Source organism: Schistocerca gregaria, chromosome 2 (assembly GCF_023897955.1).
Source record: "Schistocerca gregaria isolate iqSchGreg1 chromosome 2, iqSchGreg1.2, whole genome shotgun sequence".
Taxonomy (NCBI): Eukaryota; Metazoa; Arthropoda; class Insecta; order Orthoptera; family Acrididae; genus Schistocerca; species Schistocerca gregaria.
Genome location: NC_064921.1, coordinates 888,591,515 through 888,616,519, shown reverse-complemented (window position 1 = coordinate 888,616,519; position 25,005 = coordinate 888,591,515). Strand labels below are relative to the sequence as shown.

Here is a 25,005-nt window from a genome sequence, read left to right as displayed (position 1 = left end):
GCAGTTGTGCGTTTTAGTTGAGCTAATACAGGAATTCTACGCACGTCCACTTTCGTGAATAAACTGTATGATGTTGTTGTTGTTATTGTGGTCTTCATTCCTGAGACTGGTTTGATGCAGTTCTCCATGCTACTCTAACCTGTGCAAGCTTCTTCATCTCCCAGTACCTACTGCAACCTACATCCTTCTGAATCTGCTTAGTGTATTCATCTCTTGGTCTCCCTCTACGATTTTTACCCTCCTCTCTGCACTCCAATACTAAATTGGTCATCCCTTGATGCCTCAGAACATGTCCTACCAACCGATCCCTTCTTCTCGTCAAGTTGTGCCACAAACTTCTCTTCTCCCCAATCGTATTCAATACCTCCTCATTAGTTATGTGGTCTACCCATCTAATCTTCAGCATTCTTCTGTAGCACCACATTTCGAAAGCTTCTATTCTCTTCTTGTCCAAGCTATTTATCGTCCATGTTTCACTTCCATACATGGCTACACTCCATACAAATACTTTCAGAAATGACTTCCTGACACTTAAATCTATACTTGATGTTAACAAATTCCTCTTCTTCAGAAACGCTTTCCTTGCCATTGCCAGTCTACATTTTGTATCCTCTCTACTTCGACCATCATCAGTTATTTTGCTTCCCAAATAGCAAAACTCCTTTACTACTTTAAGTGTCTCATTTCCTAATCTACGTCCCTCAGCATCACCCGACTTAATTCGACTACATTCCATTATCCTCGTTTTGCTTTTGTTGATGTTCATCTTATATCCTCCTTTCAAGACACTGTCCATTCCGTTCAACTGCTCTTCAAAGTCCTTTGCTGTCTCTTACCGAATTACAATGTCATCGGCGAACCTCAAAGTTTTCATTTCTTCTCCATGGATTTTAATACCTACTCCGAATTTTTCTTTTGTTTCCTTTACTGCTTGCTCGATATACAGATTGAATAACATCGGGGAGATGCTACAACCCTGTCTTACTCCCTTCCCAACAACTGCTTCCCTTTCATGTCCCTCGACTCTCATAACTGCTATCTGGTTTCTGTACAAATCGTAAATAGCCTTTCGCCCCTTGTATTTTATCCCTGCCACCTTTAGAATTTGAAAGAGAGTATTCCAGTCAACATTGTCAAAAGCTTTCTCTAAGTCTACAAATGCTAGAAACGTAGGTTTGCCTTTCCTTAATCTTTCTTCTAAGATAAGGCATAGGGTCAGTATTGCCTCACGTGTTCCAGTATTTCTTCGGAATCCAAACTGATCTTCCACGAGGTCGGTTTCTACTAGTTTTTCCATTCGTCTGTAAAGAATTTGTGTTAGTATTTTGCAGCCGTGGCTTATTAAACTGATTGTTCGGTAATTTCCACATCTTTCTTTGGGATTGGAATTATTATATTCTTCTTGAAGTCTGAGGGTATTTCGCCTGTTTCATACATCTTGCTCACCAGATGGTAGAGTTTTGTCAGGACTGGCTCTCCCAAGACCGTCAGTAGTTCCAATGGAATGTTGTCTACTCCGGAGGCCTTGTTTCGACTCAGGTCTTTCAGTGCTCCGTCAAACTCTTCACGCAGTATCGTATCTCCCATTTCATCTTCATCTACATCCTCTTCCATTCCATAATATTGTCCTCAAGTACATCTCCCTTGTATAGACCCTCTATATACTTCTTCCACCTTTCTGCTTTCCCTTCTTTGCTTAGAACTGGGTTGCCATCTGAACTCTTGATGTTCATACAAGAGGTTCTCTTTTCTCCAAAGGTCTCTTTAATTTTTCTGTAGGCAGTATCTATCTTACCACTAGTGAGATAACCCTCTACATCCTTACATTTGTCCTCCAGCCATCCCTGCTTTGCCATTTTGCACTTCCTGTCGATCTCATTTTTGAGACGTTTGTATTCCTTTTTGCCTGCTTCATTTACTGCATTTTTATATTTTCTCCTTTCATCAATTAAATTCAATATTTCTTCTTTTACCAAAGGATTTCTACGAGCCCTCGTCATTTTACCTACTTCATCCTCTGCTTCCTTCACTACTTCATCCCTCAAAGCTACCCATTCTTCTTCTACTATATTTCTTTCCTCCATTCCTGTCAATTGTTCCCTTATGCTCTCCCTGAAACTCTGTACAACCTCTGGTTCTTTCAGTTTATCCAGGTCCCATCTCCTTAAATTCCCACCTTTTTGCAGTTTCTTCAGTTTTAATCTACAGGTCATAACCAATAGATTGTGGTCAGAGTCCACACCTGCCCCTGGAAATGTCTTACAGTTTGAAACCTGGTTCTTAAATCTCTGTCTTACCATTATATAATCTATCTGATACCTTTTAGTATCTCCAGGGTTATTCCATGTATACAACCTTCTTTCATGATTCTTAAACCAAGTGTTAGCTATGATTAAGTTGTGCTCTGTGCAAAATTCTACCAGGCGGCTTCCTCTTGCATTTCTTAGCCCCAATCCATATTCACCTACTACGTTTCCTTCTCTCCCCTATCCTACACTCTAATTCCAGTCACCCATGACTATTAAATTTTCGTCTCCCTTCACTATCTGAATAATTTCTTTTATTTCATCATCCATTTCTTCAATTTCTTCGTCATCTGCAGAGCTAGTTGGCATATAAACTTGTACTACTGTAGTAGGTGTGGGCTTTGTATCTATCTTGGCTACAATAATGCGTTCACTATGCTGTTTGTAGTAGCTTACCCGCATTCCTATTTTCCTATTCATTATTAAACCTACTCCTGCATTACCCCTATTTGATTTTGTGTTTATAGCCCTGTAGTCACCTGACCAGAAGTCTTGTTCCTCCTGCCACCGAACTTCACTAATTGCCACTATATCTAACTTTAACTTATCCATTTCCCTTTATAAATTTTCTAACCTACCTGCCCGATTAAGTGATCTGATATTCCACGCTCCGATCCGTAGAGCGCCAGTTTTCTTTCTCCTGATAACGACATCCTCTTGAGTAGTCCCTGCCCGGAGATCCGAATGGGGGACTATTTTACCTCCGGAATACTTTACCCAAGAGGACGCCATCATCATTTAATCATACAGTAAAGCTGCATGCCCTCGGGAAAAATTACGGCTGTAGTTTCTCCTTGCTTTAAACCGTTCGCAGTACCAGCAGAGCAAGGCCGTTTTAGTTATTGTTACAAGGCCAGGTCAGTCAATCATCCAGACTGTTGCCATTGCAACTACTGAAAAGGCTGCTGCCCCTCTTCAGGAACCACGCGTTTGCCTGGCCTCTCAACAGATACCCCTCCATTGTGGTTGCACCTACGGTACAGCTACCTGTATCGTTGAGGCACGCAAGCCTCCCCACCAACGGCAAGGTCCATGGTTCATGGGGGAGGGGGGGGGGGGCGCAAACTGTATGGTTAGCGAGCAAAATAAAGCCCACAACTGCCGCAGGAGAGGGCTGACAGCGCAAAATCATGTTAACCAGCTTGTGCTCTGTGCCAATAGCGCTGTGTCTTGGGACACTGGGTATCTCATCTGCATTCATGTCAGCATTAGCTGCTTTGTCCCGTGTGCCGACTGCCTTACATTGGTCTACAGCTTGTCATCTGTGCCAAAATGCTATCCTCATAGCCAGTGGTTCATAAGAACCAAGAGATGAAAGTTAGAGCGAGACAAGTCCAGGCTGTATGGTGAGTGATCAAGCATTTCTCATCGAAGACGCAGCAGGATAATCTTCGTTGCACCTGCAGTGTATGGTCGAGAATTTTCATCAAGAAGGAAACTCATGACAGTTGCATTATGTGGGCTGCATGAAATCATGCGAAACCCTTCAGCAGGACTTCACACCTGGTGGGAGACACTATTTTCTAGACATCTTTACTTGCTCACTGCGCACTCAGAAGTCAAACATGCGACGCAACGCGATAGATGGACATATTAGACACTCTGCGCAACACCTATGCACAAAGCTTTTGCAGTTTGGTTTATTTTCACTATCGATCGGAGGTTGAAAAAAATGGCCCACATAATTTGAAAAATATATTTTTGTTCACAATTGCCTTCAGCACACTGGCTGGACTCGCAATAGTTTATCAATTTCGACTCTAGTGTCAATTTTGGAACATGTCGATGGAAGGCAATGAAAACCTCGTAACTATATTTTGCTTAATTTTGAAGGAGAACCAATGACGATTTCTTAAAGAATGTTTACTGATACAGATAAAGTTGATGCATGTGCAACTTTATAGTAGCATCCTATTTATTAACACATTAGAGAAATCCATGCACTTTCAAATCTGTCTTTGATAATGGAGTTTGTGTTTAATGGACTTACGCGATTTTCATAGACAGATGGACTTACGAGGTTTTCATTGCCTGCTAGCAATATACTGTGTTTTAAAATTATGTACTACCTCGAGGAAAATGATCTATTGACGTACAGCTAGCACGGATACAAGAAATATCGCTCTTGTGAAACGCAGCTGGACTTTTATCCACACGAAGTACTGAGTGCTATCAACATGGGTGCCAAGCTGATTCCATCTTTCTTGATTTTTTTTATAGATTTCCGGAAGACGTTTGACGCTGTTCCCCACAAGAGGCTCCTAATCAGATTTCCAACCTATGGAGTTACCGACTCGGTTGTGCGAGTGGATTTGTCATTTCCTATCTCTCTCTCTCTGTCTCTCTTTCTCTTTCCCTCTCTCTCTCTCTCTCTCTCTCTCTATTCGTTTAGTCAATTCTGATTCCCAATGACCCATGATTTTTTCTATCACACACAATGTCCCGAAGACTTTCCAAGGTGGAATACATTACTTTTGTAATGCCATCAATGAATTTCATCCTTTGCAGTCCTCTTCACTTTATGCCTTCCATCTTCCCTAGCATAAAATCTTTTCCAGGAAATCATGTCTTCTCATGACGTGCCAAAGTATATCAGATCAGTTTATGTTTCAGTATCAGCTTGTTTCAATTCCTGTAATGCTGAATTACGATCTTTGCAGTCCATGAAACACTAAGGAATTCCCCCCAACACCACAATTCAATGGAGTCTATTCTACGACGTTCATCCTTTCCTGTTCGCTAGACCTCACATCTGTGCATCACAAACAAAAATAGCCCATACTATACGAACGGGCCTTCCTGTACAGACAGCCCATACTACATGAATAAATGTTGCTAAAGCTACATCTCTGTTCCTTGAAACGTTGTCAACATTCGACTCTGACTTTTGACCAAGTGACAAGCCTTTCTTGATTTCATGGTTCTTCGTAATACGCGTGAAGTTTTCTAGTGAAACAAAAATTGTATTAGGAGTTCATTATGGTAGCGTTATAGGTCCTCTACTGTGCTTAATCACTATAAATGCTTTAGGTGTTTACTCTCAGACTGTTTGCAGATGATGATGTCATTTAGCAGCTAATCAAAAAATTGTAAGCTTCTCCATGTGAGTACTGAAAGTGTCTGTTAAATTGCGGTTACACGAAAAATTGCTCAGTTTTAAACGTTGTGGGTTCAACTACATATCTAGACGTAACAGTTACAAACAACTTATATCGGAACCATCACATGGGAAATGAGTTGGAAATACGAACCAAAGACTGGCAGAACACTTAGAAGATTCAACAAATTCATTGAAGGGACTGCCATTCTACGCTTCTCCGTCCTCTTTTAGAGCATTGATGCACGGTCTGGGTCCATGCCACATACGGCTGACGCAGGACATTGAAAAAATTCAAATTCGGGAAGCTCGTTTTGTGTTATCGCAAAATACAGGAGAGACTGCATGAATAGAGTAAGCGAGTTTGGCTGCAAAACATTAAAACAAAGGCGTTTCTCGGTGCGGCGGCATCTTTTCACGAAATTTCAATCACCATCTGTCTCCTCAGAACGCCAAAATATTATCTCGATTCTTATGTACATAGGAACAAATGACCGTCGTAATAAAATAAGGGAAGCCATAGCTCGCCGGAAAAATTTTGGTGATAGTTTTTCCTTCGTACTATTCGAGAGTGGAATGGTCGATAAATAGTCTGAAACTGGTTCTATGAACTCTCGGCCAAAGGCGTTAGTGTCAGTTGTTCAGTAACCATGCAAATGTAGCTGTATGAGTCATCGTCAGAACTAAAAATTCAGAGAAAATAAGTGTTACATGTAAAAAAACGTAAATGCTCAAGGGAAAGGAAAATAGTATTTTTCCCCCTTTACCTTGCATTTTCAATTTTGTAGTATTCATGATTCCCCCTCCATCATAAAAACGACCTTTTATAGACCAACATCATTACATGTGATTATATCTTAACTGCTGTGTCAAGAACATTTAAATTTTTGTATCATAAAAATTTTTAATCGATATATCTTTAAAGACAGAATTTGTGAAATCTGTTTTATAGAATTAAAGATTCGTTAATGACATAAAAGCTTGAGATGAAGAGCGATTTTACCTGCTTCGAGACCACCCCCGTCGTCTGAAAAAAAAATAGCAGTAAAGAAAAAATCTTACCACTGGTGCTGTATTTAAGGTACAGGCCAATAATACCCTCTAGCAATTACATTTTGTCGGAACCTTGCTACAGGTTCGTATCCTTCTGTTCTGTTCTTCGTCTCTTTACTTGCCATTCTGCTTCTGGCACTGGTCTTGCTTCAAACGTACATACAATGAATTTCTTTTAGTCTATGACAACTATGATGTTGTAGGATAATTATCGTATATCTCTGTATCCACTCCTCTGAAGCTTCTACGGCACACTGTTAATAAACTGCTTTTGCGGACAAATAAGTACTTTCCTCAACTGTGATATTCCCTAAGTTACTAGAGCATATCTACTCTCTTACCTTCGTTCGTTATTCACAAAATTTTAGGCCAAGAGCTTGCCCACTCTTCTGGAGAGAAAGTTTACTTCAACAGTGAATTCTAGCATTTATTCCTCTTTGATAACTTATTTTTTGTTTCCTTCAACGTCTTTTAGATATGGAAGTAATATCACGGTGCTATAATCCAAAACCATACCTGCCGTCAACATTCACACCGTCTTTCTTGGTCTCAGTTTTCCGAAGTGACTCTTTACTCAACCCACCTCCATATATGAAATCGTTAACACACGCTTTTGCGGTAATCCACAACTAGTGAGTAGGCGCTACGAGTCTTGTGGTGGAGCTGCTTTTCACCACCAGTATTTGGCCGGCTCCAGAGCAAAGGTTGCACACTTCCACCATAGAACATAATCAGATTCCTAGTCCCTTAGCTGTATCTCTTGAAATGTCATACGGTTGACGGTGGTTGGTATTTTCTTGGGGGGGGGGGGGGGGGAGGCGTTGACTTATACAGCCTCATGCACCCTCTCCTTCACCACACTGGAGCGCTGCGACATCGGCAACAATCTGACCCTTTGAATTCACTGTCATCGATCATTCTTCATACAATCTCGACTTGATCCCATCCAATTTTCATATGTTTCTAAAACTTAAAGAACACTGTCACTAATTTCACTTTGATAGTGATGAATCGGAACAAGCAGGGGTGATGTTGTGGCTCCATCAACAAATCAAAACATTCTACGGTGACCGTATCAACAAACTTGTCTCTCGTTTGGAGAAATGTGTTTGTCATCAGGCTGTCTATGTTGAGTAATAAATATATAGGAATGAAGATAAATATGTAGAATGTTAATGACATTGGTTTTATTTAAAAGCCTTAAAAGTCTTCACATAAAAAGTTCGAAGTCATCACTTCTCAGCACGCCCCAGTACAAGAGCTCATCGGGCATCTGTACGACATAGGTACAGATGTGTGACTTTATAGCAACCGGAGAAAGATATCTGAAAATCATCTACACTAGGACCTCATACCAGACGACAATATAGGACTCCTGTATCCTTATATTGCGTTCATTTCCTGACTTATTTAGCTACATATTGTAAGTATTGATTGCACAAGCGTACATTTTAAAATTTTTGTCAGACGAGTTCTTATAAGTTGGGTTAGCATCAAATTATAAGGCTATAATTCTCAAAATTAGTTCAAAATGGCTCTAAGCACTATGCTTAACTTCTGAGGTCATCAGTCGCCTAAAACTTAGAACTAATTAAACCTAACTAACCTAAGGACATCACACTCATCCATGCCCGAGGCAGGATTCGAACCTGCGACCGTAGCGGTCCTCTGTTCCAGACTCTAGAGCCTAGAACCGCACGGCCAGTCTGGTCGGCCAATTAGTTTCATTTTCTTCTGTCGCGTCAGGAGTTTCCTCAAAATAAGGTATCAGACTCGAAACACTTATGTAACTAAGAATAAAGATTAAAGTAGAATTTCAACCAAGGTCTGTGTTTTTATAATAATTGTTTTACGTCAAATTTCTTTTCTGTTGCTTTGATGAACCTTCATCTTTACTGCCCCTCTTCAACATCTAGCAATAGTCGGCCATCATACGGTCATTCCGTCTTTCCTGGTACCTGTTCTCCACTCCTTAACGTCCTAATTGAAGAGCTCTCCTTGTTCTTCACTTTAATGCTTCATATTTTCAACGAATTATCAATATGTGAACTGGGCTATTGCACTCATATTTACTTAAATTTATGAAATTTTCCTCCATATTTTTGACATTGTTCTTTTAATTTTGATTCTTTTATTTCCTGTAATGTTTTCAGTAACAAGCCTTAAATTCATTATAGTGTCAAATTAGTGATCCATCATCAGTCTGTGAATTTGAGAACAAACGAAAATTCCAGCTTTCAGTGTCTCTAGACTGATGAAGAAAAGTTTCATAGTAAGCTACTTAAAGCATAATCTGTCTTTTTGAAGTACCCTTACAAATGGTTTCATCAATCTCAGTTTGATATGTAGTGGTGGTGGTCTTCAAGTGGTTCATGCAAGATGTTTCTAGACCAGTTACGAAATATCTCGTAGTTGGCCAAACCTTTACGCTCAGATAAATTTGCTTACCCCAGCTACCCCATTCACATAAAAATCAGGGCATTTTGATTTATCTACATTACTGTCCTAGTAAAATTCTGGTACCTAACAATAAAATATATTCCATCCCGAAGAAAATCTGTACGTGGTATAAGAATATTAAGAATAGTTCTCAAAATTCGTGGGACCTAATGGAGAGGTCAGTTCGTGCACAAAATCCAGCACCGCCAACACTTTCACAATTATAGACGGCTATAGGATTAGCATGGCTCAGAATTGGCTATAGGATTAGCATGGCTCAGTATTTCTGCAGGGGCTTCCAACGCCTTGTTGAGTCGATGCCATATGGAGCTGCTGCATTACGCCGGACAAAAGGCGGTCCCACTCGATATTAGGATGTGTCCCCTGACTTTTGTCTCCTGTGTGTAGATCGGTGTTACAATTTCCAGTAGATGGGAAAAACTCTAAGAAGACTTAGCCACAGTGAATGTTGTGTGTGTGTGTGTGTGTGTGTGTGTGTGCGTGTGTGTGTGTGTGTGTTGTACTCACCCGCGTCCCCTAGATACAAGTAAACTGAATTCGTACGCAAGTGTAGAGAGTTTGAGGAGACGCTTTGAACAAGACGTCTGATGGTGGGACACGGCGTGCGGTCGCGGCGGCGTGTGTACCAGTCTGCGGCGGCGAACAAGGCGAGACGAGACGGGAAGCAAGGCGAGACAAGGCGAGGCCCGGCGCTGTAATGAGGAGCAGTCGGCAGCCGTGATTCGGCACACGCGTGGCGCGACACCCACGGCCCAATTACTGCGCGCGCCTGCCTGCCGCCACCTCGTTACCCTGCAGTCTGGCAGCGCGAGTATCGTGTGACAGCTGCTCGCGGACGTGTACCGCACGCCACTGGCAACACAGCTGCCTTTGTGCTCCCCACCTCCAGGCATCACACTCGAAGACGGAGACGTCCTGCGTCATCTCGAAGAGGTGCCGGCATATGTGCACCTCACGGAAGGAAACCAGAACCTGAATAATCTCAAACTTCCGATTTTATGCTGCAGGTGAACAACGCAACCAGACACAAATACTTTTAAAAATATGTATTTTAATACCATTACCTACTTCAGTGCATCATGACCACCTTCAGACGGCTAACTTTTCCAATTACAGTAACGTATTCGTTAGCAGCACTTCGTCCACTCCTGAACTGTATAAGAATAGAAAGACTACACTACTGGCCATCAAACTTGCTACACCACGAAGGTGACGTGCAACAGACGCGAAATTTAACCAACAGGGGGAAGATGCTGTGATATGCAAATGATTAGCTTTTCAGAGTATCCACAAAAGGTTGGCGCTGGTGATGACACCTACAACATTAGGAAAGTTTCCAAACGATTTCTCGTACACAAACAGCAGTTGGCCGACGTTGCCTCGTAAAACGTTGTTGTGGTGCCTCGTGTAAGGAGGAGAAATGTGTACCATCACGTTTCCGCCTTTGATAAAGGTCGGATTGTAGCCTATCGCGATTGCGGTTTATCGTATCACGGCACTGCTACTCGCGTTGGTCGAGATCCAATGACTGTTAGCAGAATATGGAATCGGTGGATTCAGAAGGGTAATGCGGAACGCCGTGCTGGATCCCAACGCCCTCGTATCACTAGCAGTCGAGATGACAGCCATCTTATCCGCATGGCTGTAACGGATCGTACAGCCACGTCTCGATCCCTGAGTCAACAGATGGGGACGTTTGCAAGACAACAACCATCTGCACGAACAGCTCGATGACGTTTGCAACAGCAAGGACTATCAGCTCGGAGACCGTGGCTGCAGTTACCCTTGACGGTGCATCACAGACAGGAGCGCCAGCGATGGTGTACTCAACGACGACCCTAGGTGCACGAATGGCAAAACGTCATTTTTTCGGACGAATCCAGGTTCTGTTTACAGCATCACGATGGTCGCATCCGTGTCTGGCGACATTGGAAGCGTGTATTCGTCATCGCCATATTGGTCTAACACCGGCGTGATGGTATGGGGTGCCACTGGTTAAACGTCTCGGTCACCTCTTATTCGCACTGACGGCACTTTGAACAGTGGACATTACATTTCAGATGTTTTACGATCCGTGGCTCTACCCTTCATTCGATCCCTGTGAAACCCTACATTTCAGCAGGATAATGCACGACCGCATGTTGCAGGTCCTGTACGCGCCTTTCTGGATAGAGAAAATATTCGACTGCTGCCGTGGTCAGCACATTCTATAGATCTCTCACCAACTGGAAACGTCTAGTCAATGGTGGCCGATCAACTGGCTCGTCACAATACGCCAGTCACTACTCTTGATGAACTGTGGTATCGTGTTGAAGTTGGATGGGCAGCTGTACCTGTACACGCCATCCAAGCTCTGTTTGACTCAATGCCCTGGCGTATCAAGGCCGTTATTACGGCCAGATGTGGTTGTTCTGGGTATTGATTTCTCAGGATCTATGCACCCAAATTGCCTGAAAACGTAATTACATGTCAGTTCTAGTAGAATGTGTTTGTCCACTGAATACCACTTTATCATCTGTATTTCTTCTTGGTGTAGCAATTTTAATGGCCAGTAGTGCATTTCAGTATTCAGATTTCCCGCTACCTTCTACGTTGTGTGGACAGCAAAAACATGACAACATGCCTGCATTTCATTATATAAAGTGTCTTATACACCTATAGTTGTTACGGGGGACGCTGTTCATTTTCTGTTCGTCTAATACCTTTTTTCGGCAATGTAATGTTTCCACGGACTCCACTTTGAACGCTGCAGCTACCATTTGTTCGTAACTTGCAGCTCCTTTGTCCGCCTTTACATACTGGGTTGTTGTAATTAAAGTGCAGCTATTCAAAAAAAAGAGGTCCATTGTGGGCTGTAATTACCGCATGGCGATAGAAATGGTAGATATTCTAATACGTTAATGCGGAACCGATTTACGCTAGAAAGAAAATTGTTCCAATAATGGCCACCAGCTCCAAATATGGCGCTGTGAATACAAGAAAAACGCGTAATGGATTAGCAACTGGGCACGGGCATAAAATGTCAAACAAGTGAGAAAGGCATAATGATTTTATTACTAAACGTTGATTACAAAATTTGTTCAGTGTGAGCAATGGAGACGTCGTCGAGATACTGTACAGCACCTGATTTGCACCTGGTGGCCAAAATTGGAAATGATTTTTTTTTCAGCGTAAATCGGCTCCGCATCAACGCATTAGTATACCTACCACGTTTTGCTGCCATACGTCAATTACAGCCCACATGGGACCTCCATAAGCAACTGCACTTTACGTATAACCACCCGGCATGTGGAAGTACGATATCAGTGCATTAATAAGACTGTACGTGGAGGCATAACAGACATTTTATTCATTGCGCATATACAATACAATAAGAAGAATCAATCATTACATTTTAGATGATTAGAGAGCAGGAAAAAGATCCTAACGCGGTTGAGTATCTAGTCCAACTGGCTTCAGAGCACGGACAACAATACATTACACGCTGTTTCTAATCAATGCCATTTGTCAACTGTAGTGGCCAACGAGCGTTGGCGTACCAGATCCTCTACAGCCCATTACCAGATGTTTTCAGTGAATGAACTGGCTTTGGAAACAGTCCACCACCCTCCGTATCTAAGGTGCCAGTTGGTTATACACAGGTCCAGCGTGGAGTGTAATCATCATATCACAGTGAAACTTGGTGGATATTCTAATGCGTTAATAAGGAAACGATTTACACTGGAAAAAAATTAGTTCCAATTTTGGCTACCAGGTGCATATCTGTAGCAGTGAACGCTATAAAGATGTATAGAAATGATTGCATACGTAATTTGATTAGGACACAGGCAAAAAACGTCAAAGGAGTGAGGACATCGTAAACCAAGGCTTACACTATTTGATCAACAAGAGCACCGGAGACGTCGACGAGATCCGCTAAACGACGAAATCAACAGCAGTTCCAGCGGAATCTGAGCAAAGTATTCCAGTACACTGGCCTTCAGACCAGTAGAGATTGAACGTGTCCCTACTAAACGAGCTCTTAAGAGACACGTAGAGCCAAAAGCCACACAGATTCAGAGCAGGTGATCTAGCAGACCGTGCATCCGAAAACCTCTGGAGATAACACGATCGTGGAAGGCTGCATTAAGCCGATATTTCACTGGGAGAGCGACGTGAGGTGTTGCTCCATCTTGCATGAAAACAACGGTTTCCACAGAGTCGCAATCTTCCAAAGCAGCAATCACAAGCTATACAAGGAGACCTCGATAGCGCGCAAACGTCACTGTAAAAGTGACAGGCTGTCTGGGTGTACACTCCTCAAACACGAACAGACCGAGAATAAAGGTGCTTGTGAAACCCCAGCACAGTGCATGTGCAACGGCTCTTCGTACACAAAACGGGATTTAACAGTACCCCAATTTCGGCAGATCTGTGTATTCACTGCCCCCTATAGCGAACAATGTGCCTGGTCAATCCATAGAATATTATCTGGCGACATGTCATCGACTTCGATACGTGCCAGAAACCAGAGAGAAAATTCATAACTTTGTTGCGTATCATGAGTTTTCAGCTGCTGCACCGTCTGGGTCTTGTAGGGGTACTAGAGTAAAAAAACAGACCACAAAACTTTCCGTACTGTTGACCATGGGATGAACAATTCTTTTGACACTGCACGAGCACTAGAACTAGCTGTATGGTCAGTTGTAGCAACAGCAACCTCATCAATATGTTCCACAGGGAAAGGACGCCTTCCTCTTCCAGGTGCTACATCAAACTCACCCGTGTTTTCTAATTTCATTATCCTAGTCTTTAAACCATTTAATGACATCGTGCATCTCCTCACACCTTTCCACTGTAAATCGGTTCCACATTAACTCATTGGCATATCGATCAAGTTTCGATGCCATACGATAATTACAGCCCACATTGAACCTCCGTTAGTACCTGCACTTTAGTTATAACTACCTACTAAAAAACAACGTTTAGGTTCACTGATGGAGCTCTGCTACTTAAATCAACGTTCAAATTATAGTCGACAGAAACGTCATGTAGATGATGACGTAAATGTATTACACCAGCTGAAGATGGCTGTAAGTGTGAAACGCGTTTTAGCATAAATAAACGTACGTAAAAAGTGGCTGTTAACCTGTACTGCTTCAAGTAACTCGGTCCACGGTCAACAGACGTCGAAGACCTTTAACTTTGGTAAACCGAATATCTCAGCTGAAAACAACGCTAAGGGAAAGTCGATGAGAAGCAGAGTTATTCCGTATAAAACATGTTACGTGCTGTGCTTCATACATATTAGTTGACCGTTACAAGAGAAACTGAGAAATGCCAGCTCTATCTCTATATTCACATTCTCGTCAATGGCAACTTTACCAGGTTGTCTGCATATGGACAGAAACATAGTTGCCAGCAATAGTAACGAGTGTGATGTTGGTGCCAGAAAAATGTCTATCAGGGACAATTTGTACAAATCCGAGAATAATGTAGATAACTGCGATCCAATGTTCCTGAACGTAAATACGCTTCAAAAGTTGTTGTAATCAGATAATGTGAATAACCCTTAACCAAGAAGAAGTGTTGTTTCCATTACTATGGTTTACCTGAATTTAAATAAGAGTGTGATGTCAGGAATGTTAAGGGTCACCCACAACACTGTTTACGTGATTTAGTGTTTTGTTCTTTTTTCTTTATTTTAGTCATCAGTCTGATTGCTGTGATGCGAGCCCGCCACGAAATACTCTTCTGTGCCAAACTCTATACTAAGGCAACAGGGAAATACATTTATATTGTGCTGCATCATAGATTAATTTTTGAGGCTGTTATACACTACTTGTCAATCGCTAAGGAACAACTGCTGAATGCTGGGGAACAGGCGAAAATTGTTACGGACTACCTGACCAATGATAGTGAAAGGAAATGTAGAGGGTGGGACGTGTTAACTGCACCGAGGCCTGTGCCCGAATGCTCTGTATACATTCAACAGTTCATGCAGTATAGCGTTTGACGAAGGTTGTTGTGGAACCGATTAGTGTGACATTGACGCCAACATCTCTGGAAGATGGTGACGTTCAGCTGGACGGCTCGAAACCGGTCAAAGTGTCACTATTGTGACCACAGTAAAGGGTGTGTCAAAAACTGTCATTTGGCGATTAAAAAATACCACCGAAGGTGTAAATGCTATGCGAAGCACGCCCTTTGTCGTAGACGGTCCATCACACCGCAAGAAGATTGATACGTAGCTCCACTGGCGAAAGGGAACAGACTCACACTCCAAAGCACACCGCTGCAGGCTTTGCAACCGCTATCGGTACACATGTCTCTGCCACAACCATTTTGCTGCCATTAAATCAGGCCGATTTTTATGCTAGGAAGCCTGTTAAGTGCATTCCACTTCAAACACACCACCATCGAGAACGAGTTCGTTGGTATAAGCATGTTGGTTGGGGCCAGCAACAACAGTGCAGAGTGATATTCTCCGACGAATCCCGTTTCACGTAAGGCCACAATTCAGTGTGGAGAGTGAATGGAACACGATATATCACAGATGTTTCATGAATGTCAACTGTATGGCTCAGACTTTTGGTTTGGCAGAAACTATGCACAATGACCAAACGCTGCAGCGTATCCTTGTGCGAGGTACCATTACGGTATAACGATATTGCAGGGAGATTATTCTGGATCAGATCCGTCTGCTTAGGTGTGCGGTAAGTCCCGACTTCTGTTTATGGACGTAAGTGCCTGTTCACATAGGACCGCTGAGATGTCGGGCAAATTTGAACGTGAAGATCTTGAACGTATGGAGTATCCTATGTAATCTCCTAGATCTAAACCCTATAGAGCATGCATGGGATGCTTTTGGTTCCTCTTGGGCCCTCCCCAAACGGCCTTGAGACAAGGATATGCAACTGGCATTGAAACTGACTGCCGAACGATTCTACTGCAGCCAACATACATTGCGTACAATTACCATGAAGATGACATACGAGAAATAAGGGCCCATACGCAGGCATATAGAGAGTCGTTTTCCCTCGCTCTATTTGCGAGTGGAACTGGAAAGGAAATGACTGTAGTGGTACACGGTACCCTCCGCGACACGCATATTGAGCTGGCTTGCGGATTATCTTTGTACAAATAGATATAGAGCTCCTTAACAGTTTGTTAGCCAACATGAATAAGTACAAAATGTGCATTGGTGCCCGAGGAAGGCATATTCCGTCCTGAGTGTACGATGTCGATCTTTCTGTTGGGAGTCTGAATTGTGTCAAACATGAACGTTATTTGTATCTGTTAGGCTGCTTTCCCGTGTGGTGAAATCTGTACGATTCTTCGTTGTACATACGAGGGCTTCTTGGAAAGTAAGGACTGATCGGCCGCGAAATGGAAATAACAGCGAAAATCGAAAATGTTTTTTTTAGCAACAGTTAGCTACACCTTCCAGTTGTTTCTCTACATAGTTGCCCCTCCAATTACCTGTGATTTCTACCAATTGTCTACGCTTATCTGCAGCTTGTTGGCTGTTCATAGCCGCGGATCATGTGGGAAGAGATGAAAGTCAGAGGGAGCCAAGTCCGGTCTGTATGGAGAGTGATGTAACACTTCCTATCGAAAATGCTGCAGCGGGTCCTCAATACGCCTGCAGTGTACGACCGAGAGTTGTCATGAAGAAGGAAATGCGTAACAGTTACGCTGTGTTACGGGCTGCATGAAATCAGGCGAAACCTATCACAGGCGCTCACACTTGGCGGGAGACTTTGTTCTCTATGCATCGCCACGTGCTCACTACGCATGCAGAACTGAAAAGAGCGATACGACGCAATCGACAGGCATATTAGAGACACTATCTATCAAATTTATACAAAACTTCATTAGATTTTCACTGTGGTTTCCATTTCGCGAACGATAGGACCTTACTTTCCGAAGAGTCGTCATTACTGCGTATGGGTTGTCCAACATTGCCTGTGATTATTCCTGTTCTCTAATGTCTCCATTGATTAGCAGTTCTCAAACAGTGTACGTTATTATTGCAGAAAGTGGTAATGGAGATCTTAGTATCATAAACTGCAACAATTCGGACCTTTTAAAGTTGTATTTTTAAAATGTTTCGTTATCTATCCGAGCAAATATGCAGTGCTAAGTCAATGCTAACTGATCTTAAGCCCACTTAGTTTGCAAGTAAACAATATTAAGTACCCATTTACGTATTTTTAAGAATAACATTTTGGATAGATTTGGCGATTTTAATAATACGTCATTACTTTGGAAATGTTTGACTAAAACGCCTTACACGCTCGAAAGATCACCATGGATGTAGTTGAATATCTTAATACGATGGAATTGCTTTTTCCTGGTGACATATGAGTCTCAACTTTGTCTTTGATACGGATAGAAGCTGACGTAATGAATGAAAATTTGTGCCAACGTCCAGACTTGAACCTGAGTCTCCTGCTTAGTTGCAAATGTTGTAATCGCTACCCCACAGGAGCACTATGGCTCAGACAGCTGCACGGATCTCTAGTGCAATCTTAAGGCGTGAACTGAGGTTTGTGTTGTGTAGGGCATTGCACTAGAGTAGTCGGTGTAACTTTCTGAGCCGATACGCGATGGTAGGGTAGGGGCTACTCAAGCTGGTTAGAAAGGAGCAGACCTCTGTTCAAGTTCCGATCTTCGCACAAATTTTAATTCATTGCTTCAGTGTCTAGCCTTATCTTAAGACGAAATTTTATTGAAAATTTTCCGAGAAATTTCTAAAAAGAGCCAACTTATCTCTTACCCAGGTTTCAATCAATGCCTCGTGTTTCTGAGTGTAACCTCACAATCCCTGCAGGAGGTGGCGAGCCGCTGTGCTGCCAGGAGGCGGGGTGCTGGGAGCTGGAGCTGGAGTCTGGGCTGTCGGAAGGCGCGTGCTGCGCCGAGCAGCCGTGGGCGGCCATGCTGGAGGACAAGGCGGCGGTGGCGGCGGGCACGGGGGCGGCGGGGGCGGCGGCGCGGCGCCGCAGGCAGCGCTGGAGGCACGCCCTCGCCTGCTGCACCGGCTGCCTGCGCTGGGTGCGCCGCGGCGTGCGATCCCTAGTCACGCACAAGTACTTCCAGCAAGGCATCCTCTTCGCCATCCTCATCAACACGCTCAGCATGGGCATCGAGTACCACGACCAGGTCAGCGATACACAGCTAAACCGTCATCCGCGTAGACCTACAGTTGATCCATTCTCTGTTGTCACCAATCGATTCATCATATATTATGGTTGTCGAGAAAAAGTATGCCCCGATCGGTCGCGAAATGGAAACCACAGCGTTTTATTTGCAACAGTTAGCTACACCTTCCAAGTACTTCTTTCTGTTGACGCCATTCCAACTTAAACATTTGTCGTAGCTTTGTATCAACTTTCCAATGCTCTCATCATAAAAAGCAGCAGCCTGTGCTTTCTGCCCTTTCCCTACGCTGCCCGAGTTCGTTTTCTCTTGTGTGCTTCATTGCTCCTGCAGTGTGCGGCCGATAATTGGCTTGAAGAAGGAAATGCATGATAGTTACTTTATGTGAAGTTCTATGACGTCCGGCATCCATACTTGCGGAGTGGTTATTTTCTAGGTATTTTTAAGTGCTCATTGAGAGCTCAGAACTGCAAAGTGCAGTGTGACGCGCTCGACAAGGATACTAAAGATACCGCCCAATACCTCAGTACAAAGCTTCATAGGATTGAATGAATTTTATCCATAGTGGATGCTGTCGAACTCCGTGACTGTTCCTTTATGGGGTGTAAAAAAATATCCGCTATCAGTCACAATAAAAGGTTATTTATTTATCACACGACCGGTTTCGGGCTTGCGCCCATCTTCAGGTGTTTTTACATTCATGTACATTTTTATACTATTGGGGACCACTGTATAAATACAAAAAAAATTATTTGCTGTTGACTACACAGATAGAAATGGGACAATTGTAAATAGTAAGGCAGCAATTGACGAAAATATATCTGTACTTACATAAATATGAAGCACCATTATTACAGTTTTGCTGTGGTGATAATTTTGCCACTTAGTTACAACTATCACCACAGCATAACTGTAATAATGGTGCTTCATATTTATGTAAGTACAGATGCATTTTCGTCAAATGCTGCCTTACCACATACAATTGTCCCACTTGTATCTGTGTAGTCAACAGCAAGTAATTGTTTTGTATTATACAGTGATCTCGAACAGTATAAACATGTACATGAATGTATAAACACCTGAAGATGGGCGCAAGCCCGTAACCGGTAGTGTGACAAATAAATAACTTTTTATTGTGACTGGTAGCGGATATTTTTCTACACTTCATAGGATCACCGGAACTTACTTTCTGGACACCTCCTGTAGTAAGCACACTGTAGGAATGGGCGGTACTTAAACCTCACTAAAAACGGACGCATACTGCAGCCACGAAATTTGGTGCTGGTGTTAGTCCTTCTCTATGTATTCGCCCTTCAGACCGAGACTTTCTCACGACGATGGATGACTTAGCGGAGACTTCGACAGTAGAAGTGTGCCTATTCAGGAACCGTTCCACGTCGGTAATCATCTCATCGTCTTTCTAGAAATATCTTCTGCATCCGTCGAAAGACAGAGACACTGGGTTCTGCGACAAAAGAATACGGGCGGTGAGACAAATACTGATAGTTCGAAGAAGAGGCATGTGTAGCTCTGTCGTGTGCAGAACGAAATGATGCGTTGTCATTTATCAAAATCGCACCCTTATTACACGTTCCGCCTTGACAGCCTCCAATTATAGCTTCAGATAAATTCGGCAATGCGCTCCAGTGACGGTTTGCCCCTTACGAGTAATCCATTAGCAGCAAGCAATCTCAAAAAACACTCAATATTGCCTTGCCCAATTACGATTCGGTATTCGTCTCTTGCGTCGGTTCTGAATCCGCGTATTTCCACAGTTTTCTCTGCTCCATTGTCTAGGGGTCACACATCTACATCTACCTCTCGTCCGTGGTGATTACGCTCTTAAAGGAGTCATCTGGATTCGCCTCATAGAGCTGCAACAATTCCACTACAGATCCGTTAAGCGGGCATTTTTTTGAGTGTGAGCAGTCTCGGAACTAGGCGGCGGCGATCTTTGTCGTGCTTCATTGTCGGAAAAAATGTAAACAACTGATACCTGACTGATTTTCACTTTTCCACTATCTCCTCAATTGTGATTCGCTGGTCATCGAGTAATAGGGCGTCCACTTCTCTTGGCTGATGTAATGAAACAATTTGTGAAAGCTCCTGATCAAAATAGTGATTACTTTAAATATCTCAGTGCTAAATTTCCTGCTCTGCCTGGAACCAAAATTGAAGAAGGAATCTTTGTAGATCTTCAGATCAGAGTTCTAACTAAAGACAGAGAATTTGAAGCTACTATGGCTTCTAAAGAAAAAAAAAAACACTTGGTGTGCATTGAAAGAAATTATGGATGATTTTCTAAGGAGCAGTTATTATGTAAAAATTGCAAACAACATGCTACAGAAGCTGAATACATTAGTATTCAACATGAGTCTCAGATTACACTTTCTGTTTTCATATTTGAACATGTTTTCTGGGAACATGGGGGCAGTGAGGAACAAGGTTGCATCACGATTTCCAAGAAATGGAGAGGAGACACCAAGAGTGATGGAATACTTCATGATTGCAGATTACTGTTGGACGTTGTGTAGGGAGTCTCAAGAAAAACGTAAGATTAAATCCAAGAGACAAACATTCTAGAACAAACGAACAAGATTTTACGAACGTGCTGCTTATAAGGTGAACAGACGTGTAATTTGATAGTAAAATGCCTCACAAGTTCATTTGTAACTCTTACAAGACTCATGATTATATTTTTTTAAATATGTTAATACTGCATTCTTGATTTGTCATAAAAACTTGACGTGATGGAGAAAAACGAAAGTCATTATTGAAAGTAGTGGCATTGAAATATTAAGAATCACAGCTCTCAACAACTTTTACTTTGTAGATCTGTGTTATTAATAAATATCCTGGTAGTTGTTGCCAAATAAAATAAAACAAAATAATTTGTGTAAAAGGTTAAGCTCTGGAAATATACATGGTGCATCAAAAAGAATCATCCGATTTGGCATGTCTGTATTTCTGAAACTAATAAACATATACAATGAATTTTGTTTTTTGATGAATGAGAAACTAAAAAAAGTTTTTATACCTTTTCACAGGTGTTCAATACATCACCTTGAGATGCACGACATATGTCAGTCAATGTGGTATTCAAATTGTTCCCACAGTGCAGCGAGCAAGTCTTGATTTACAGCTTCTAGAACTGCTGTTATGCGATGTCTCAGTTCATTCACTGTCGTTGGTAATGGAGTCACATGAATGGAGTCTTCTATAAACCCCCACAAGAAATAATCACTTACAGTCAGATGCGGTGACCTTGGAGGCCTGTAATGTAAGGCTGAATCATTTGGTCCAGTGCGAGCGATTCATCCTTCAATAATTCTTTCTACATCTACATCCACACTCCGAAAGCCACCTGACGGTGTGTGGCGGAGGGTACCTTGAGTACCTCTATCGGTTCTCCCATCTATTCCTTTGATTTTAAAATTCCCGCCTTTTCTGATGCCAGTGTGGTGGTGCTCCATCCTTTTGGTAATAAAGTTGTTCCAATCAGTCTCTAACTGTGGGAAAAGAAGGTTCTCAATCATATCGATTATGTTCTTCCTGTAACAGTGTTCTCGGCAAAGAAAAATGGACCTTACACTTCGTCCCGTGAAATTGCACAAAACACATTAAATTTTGGAGAGTCCCTCTCTTGTTGTACAACTTAATGTACTTGTTCTGTACCCCATATTGTCACATTATGACAGTTCACCTTTCCATTCAAAAGGAATGTTTTCTTGTCACTAAACATTAAGTGTGGAAGAAAACTGTCATCTTCCATCTTGCCAAGAACTAAATTGCAGAACTTCACACGCTGTTGTTTGCCACCCACGAAGAGCTTGCAGTAGCAGAATTTTATATGGTTTCAAGTGTAAAAACCGACGCAACATACGCCAGCCGGACGTCGGGGGCATGTTGAGCTGTCGAGCTGCACGGCGAACAGATTTCTGTGGACTCCTTGTGAAACTATGGCAGATGCTTTCGATGTCTATGTTAGACACTCGGAGATGGCACAGCGACTTGCCTTTACACAACCAATCTGTTGCTCGGAATTGTTCATGCCATCGTATAATGCTCTGTGCTGTAAGAGGGTCCACACCATACCTGGCACGAAAGTCACGCTGGATAGTTATTACTTACCTGAACTACGCAAAAACGTAGAAAACACAACACTTTCTGTCGTCTCGACACCATTTTCCCTACAACTGAAGTGAGCGCACACTGCTGCTACCTAGCGGTAGCTATGTAAAACTCAAGAGTTTGCTCTTTCCAACAGTACGTTGTTCACGCACATATCTCAAATAACATCATAGTTATGACTTTTTTTAAATCGGATGATTTTTTGATACATTCTGTACATCATATGATCATACTTTAGTGTAAGTAGGTCATTACTTACAGAGAAAACCTGTGTAGGACACATTTTTTTTTTTTTTTTTTACTGACTGCATTAGATCAACAACTGCATAAAAGAATAATGACTGCGATCATAATAGGTCCACTCGTATGTCTACAAGTTTAAAGAGAAGTTGAAATACAGATAGCCGAACACATATACATGCATCTGATTATAATAACAATACCTACATTGATTTGTCTGCAATCCCAGAAAACGTCGAACCACTGATACACTTTTGACTGTTTCCATAGTCCTCAACAGAGTTCGACTCCTGACTCTCACAAAAATTTGTATTAAATGTTGTCACATCTAGCTGAACTCACCTTAAAGAAGCTGAAAATTACAACAAACATATTACTGCAGGAGGTTGTAACGTAGTGACATTTGTATAATTTAAAATATTGTTTTAGAATACTCAGGCATTTGGCATAGGTCGTTGGTAACAGATAACCTGACGTTAACATAATTTTAAAAAATTCTCATGTGGCAAAAATGAATTTTCAGACATCTGTTTATGTAACAAGCAGTTACATATGTGACCACTGATGGTACTTCGTAACCAGCTTAGGAAATCATTATTTACACATAAGCCACCTGACCAAGATAATTCACACTATAAAAGTTCAGACTCTCAAAGAATTATCGAAAAAAATTAAAATATCATCCAAGATATGTTTCTATTAATACTTTTGGACAAACACACGGCGTTAAATCCAAAATGTAATAATTAATGGCTACACGCTGTTCCCGATCACGTGTAACAAAAGAACTTGGCAGGAAATCTTGACACAAAAAACTAAACATTGTCCAAACAAAATAACAACGGCAAGAGGAAGCTTACCGTCATTTCTGCTTGAAAGATCTTGACCAGACTATATACAAATACCGATGGACAAATATCATATGGATAGACTGATTAACGTGGCCACCTCATGCAAAACCATTAAGAGAATTTCTAAGTACCTGACCATTATGAAATTGCAATGGTTATGAAAACTGACTGGTAAACACACTCGCACAAAGTCACTAGAATAAAGAAGCCTATTAGCAATGACAGAAAAATTACCTGCTGCAACGTATTTCACATACAATGCGTGGCTAAATTTCGCCAATAGAACTCTTTCACCTGGAATGCATGTTTGAAACAGCTTAACCTAGTAATGAGACGACGTTTGCAGCCACGCTTCAATACTATCTATAAATAAGGGACATGTGGTGCTGAATATATGTCAATAGTAATTATTTGGCTAATGACTACACAATGTTTAGTGTTAGACTGTATATCTCTGGGTGCATATCAAGTGAGATAATGGCAGTATACAATACTGAAACTGATGCTTGCAAGGTGGCACCAATGGATAAACATTTGTAGTATTATCTCCGCCTTTATATCTGTATCATAATACAGTCCAAACACATGTTGACATCAAACAGCACATTATAAAAATATCCATGTAAACTACACAAGCATTACTGTGGTAGACATTCATGTTCGAGAAGAAAAACCTACGCTGTCTCATCCATTTTATCTAGTGAATTTACAGGTCCCAAATAGTATTTCGCTATAGCTTTATTTACTTAGACTATTAACGAAACTCCTATGATGTACACTTAGCTTCTCGTCCAAGTAATTAAACATTCATCATACAGTTGCTGTAGTCCCACCTGCTCGTGTTATATAATTTGTGTGTTACTTACATCTCAGAACGACATCTGAGCTTTGTAGAGTGGCTAAATTACAATGTGTTGAGAGACAGCAGTGATTTTCCGATTCGAGTTCTTCCAAATTCTTTCTGATTCTTTCACCCAATCCTAATTTGTACAATGGTAGGAGGATAAGAGGGAAAATAATCGTAAACTGTTAATTCACTTTTTCGGTTTCATAATGTCAATCTGTAAGCAGTTACATGAAGTATAGCACAAACAAAGAATCCCCTGTGTTAAGCCAAACTTAGAAATGGTGGCACCTAAATATGACACACGCGAAATGGATGCAAAAAATGTGTTTTTGGTATTTTAGTAAAAAATTATCGTAATTCCGAATGAAGGCATTGGAAGAATTGATGTCAAGTCTTAGTTACGAATTTGTCCCGTTCACCACTCTGACATTAATTTCATAAGCTGACAGTACGTTCTGATACTACTACTGTCTAAGTGCTTTTCAGTAATGGCAATGATTACATCTACACTATAGTTCTCTCTTATATTAATAAGAGTATTGTCGTAAATTATTTGTTCTCTTGTTGTACAGCCCGAAGAACTGACCGTGACGGTGGAGATCAGTAACATCGTGTTCTCCGCCATTTTCGCCGTCGAGATGATGCTCAAGATAATCGCCGAAGGGCCGTTCGGCTACATCAGCAACGGCTTCAACGTCTTCGACGGAGTAATCGTAGTACTCAGGTGAGCGACACGCAACGGCAGTGTTACCACGGAAGCTGCGCCATATCTTTGCTGTTGCACCAAATATAAATATGCATTCCTCACCAACTCACTGTTAGTCATACGGTGAGATGTGTAGTAGCGTCTCAAAATAAGTCATTGAACCAAACAGACAA

General features: G+C 41.8%; 1 protein-coding gene across 1 annotated transcript in view; it reads left to right on the top strand.

Moving 5' to 3' along the window:
• Positions 1–25,005, top strand: part of LOC126336038 (voltage-dependent T-type calcium channel subunit alpha-1G-like) — a 741,513-nt gene that overhangs the window by 356,930 nt on the left and 359,578 nt on the right. Inside the window, exons 13-15 of the mRNA XM_049999518.1 lie at positions 17,732–17,862; positions 17,908–18,060; positions 24,699–24,850. Coding sequence (XP_049855475.1) covers positions 17,732–17,862; positions 17,908–18,060; positions 24,699–24,850 — 436 coding nt within the window. The remainder of the gene's footprint in view (positions 1–17,731; positions 17,863–17,907; positions 18,061–24,698; positions 24,851–25,005) is intronic.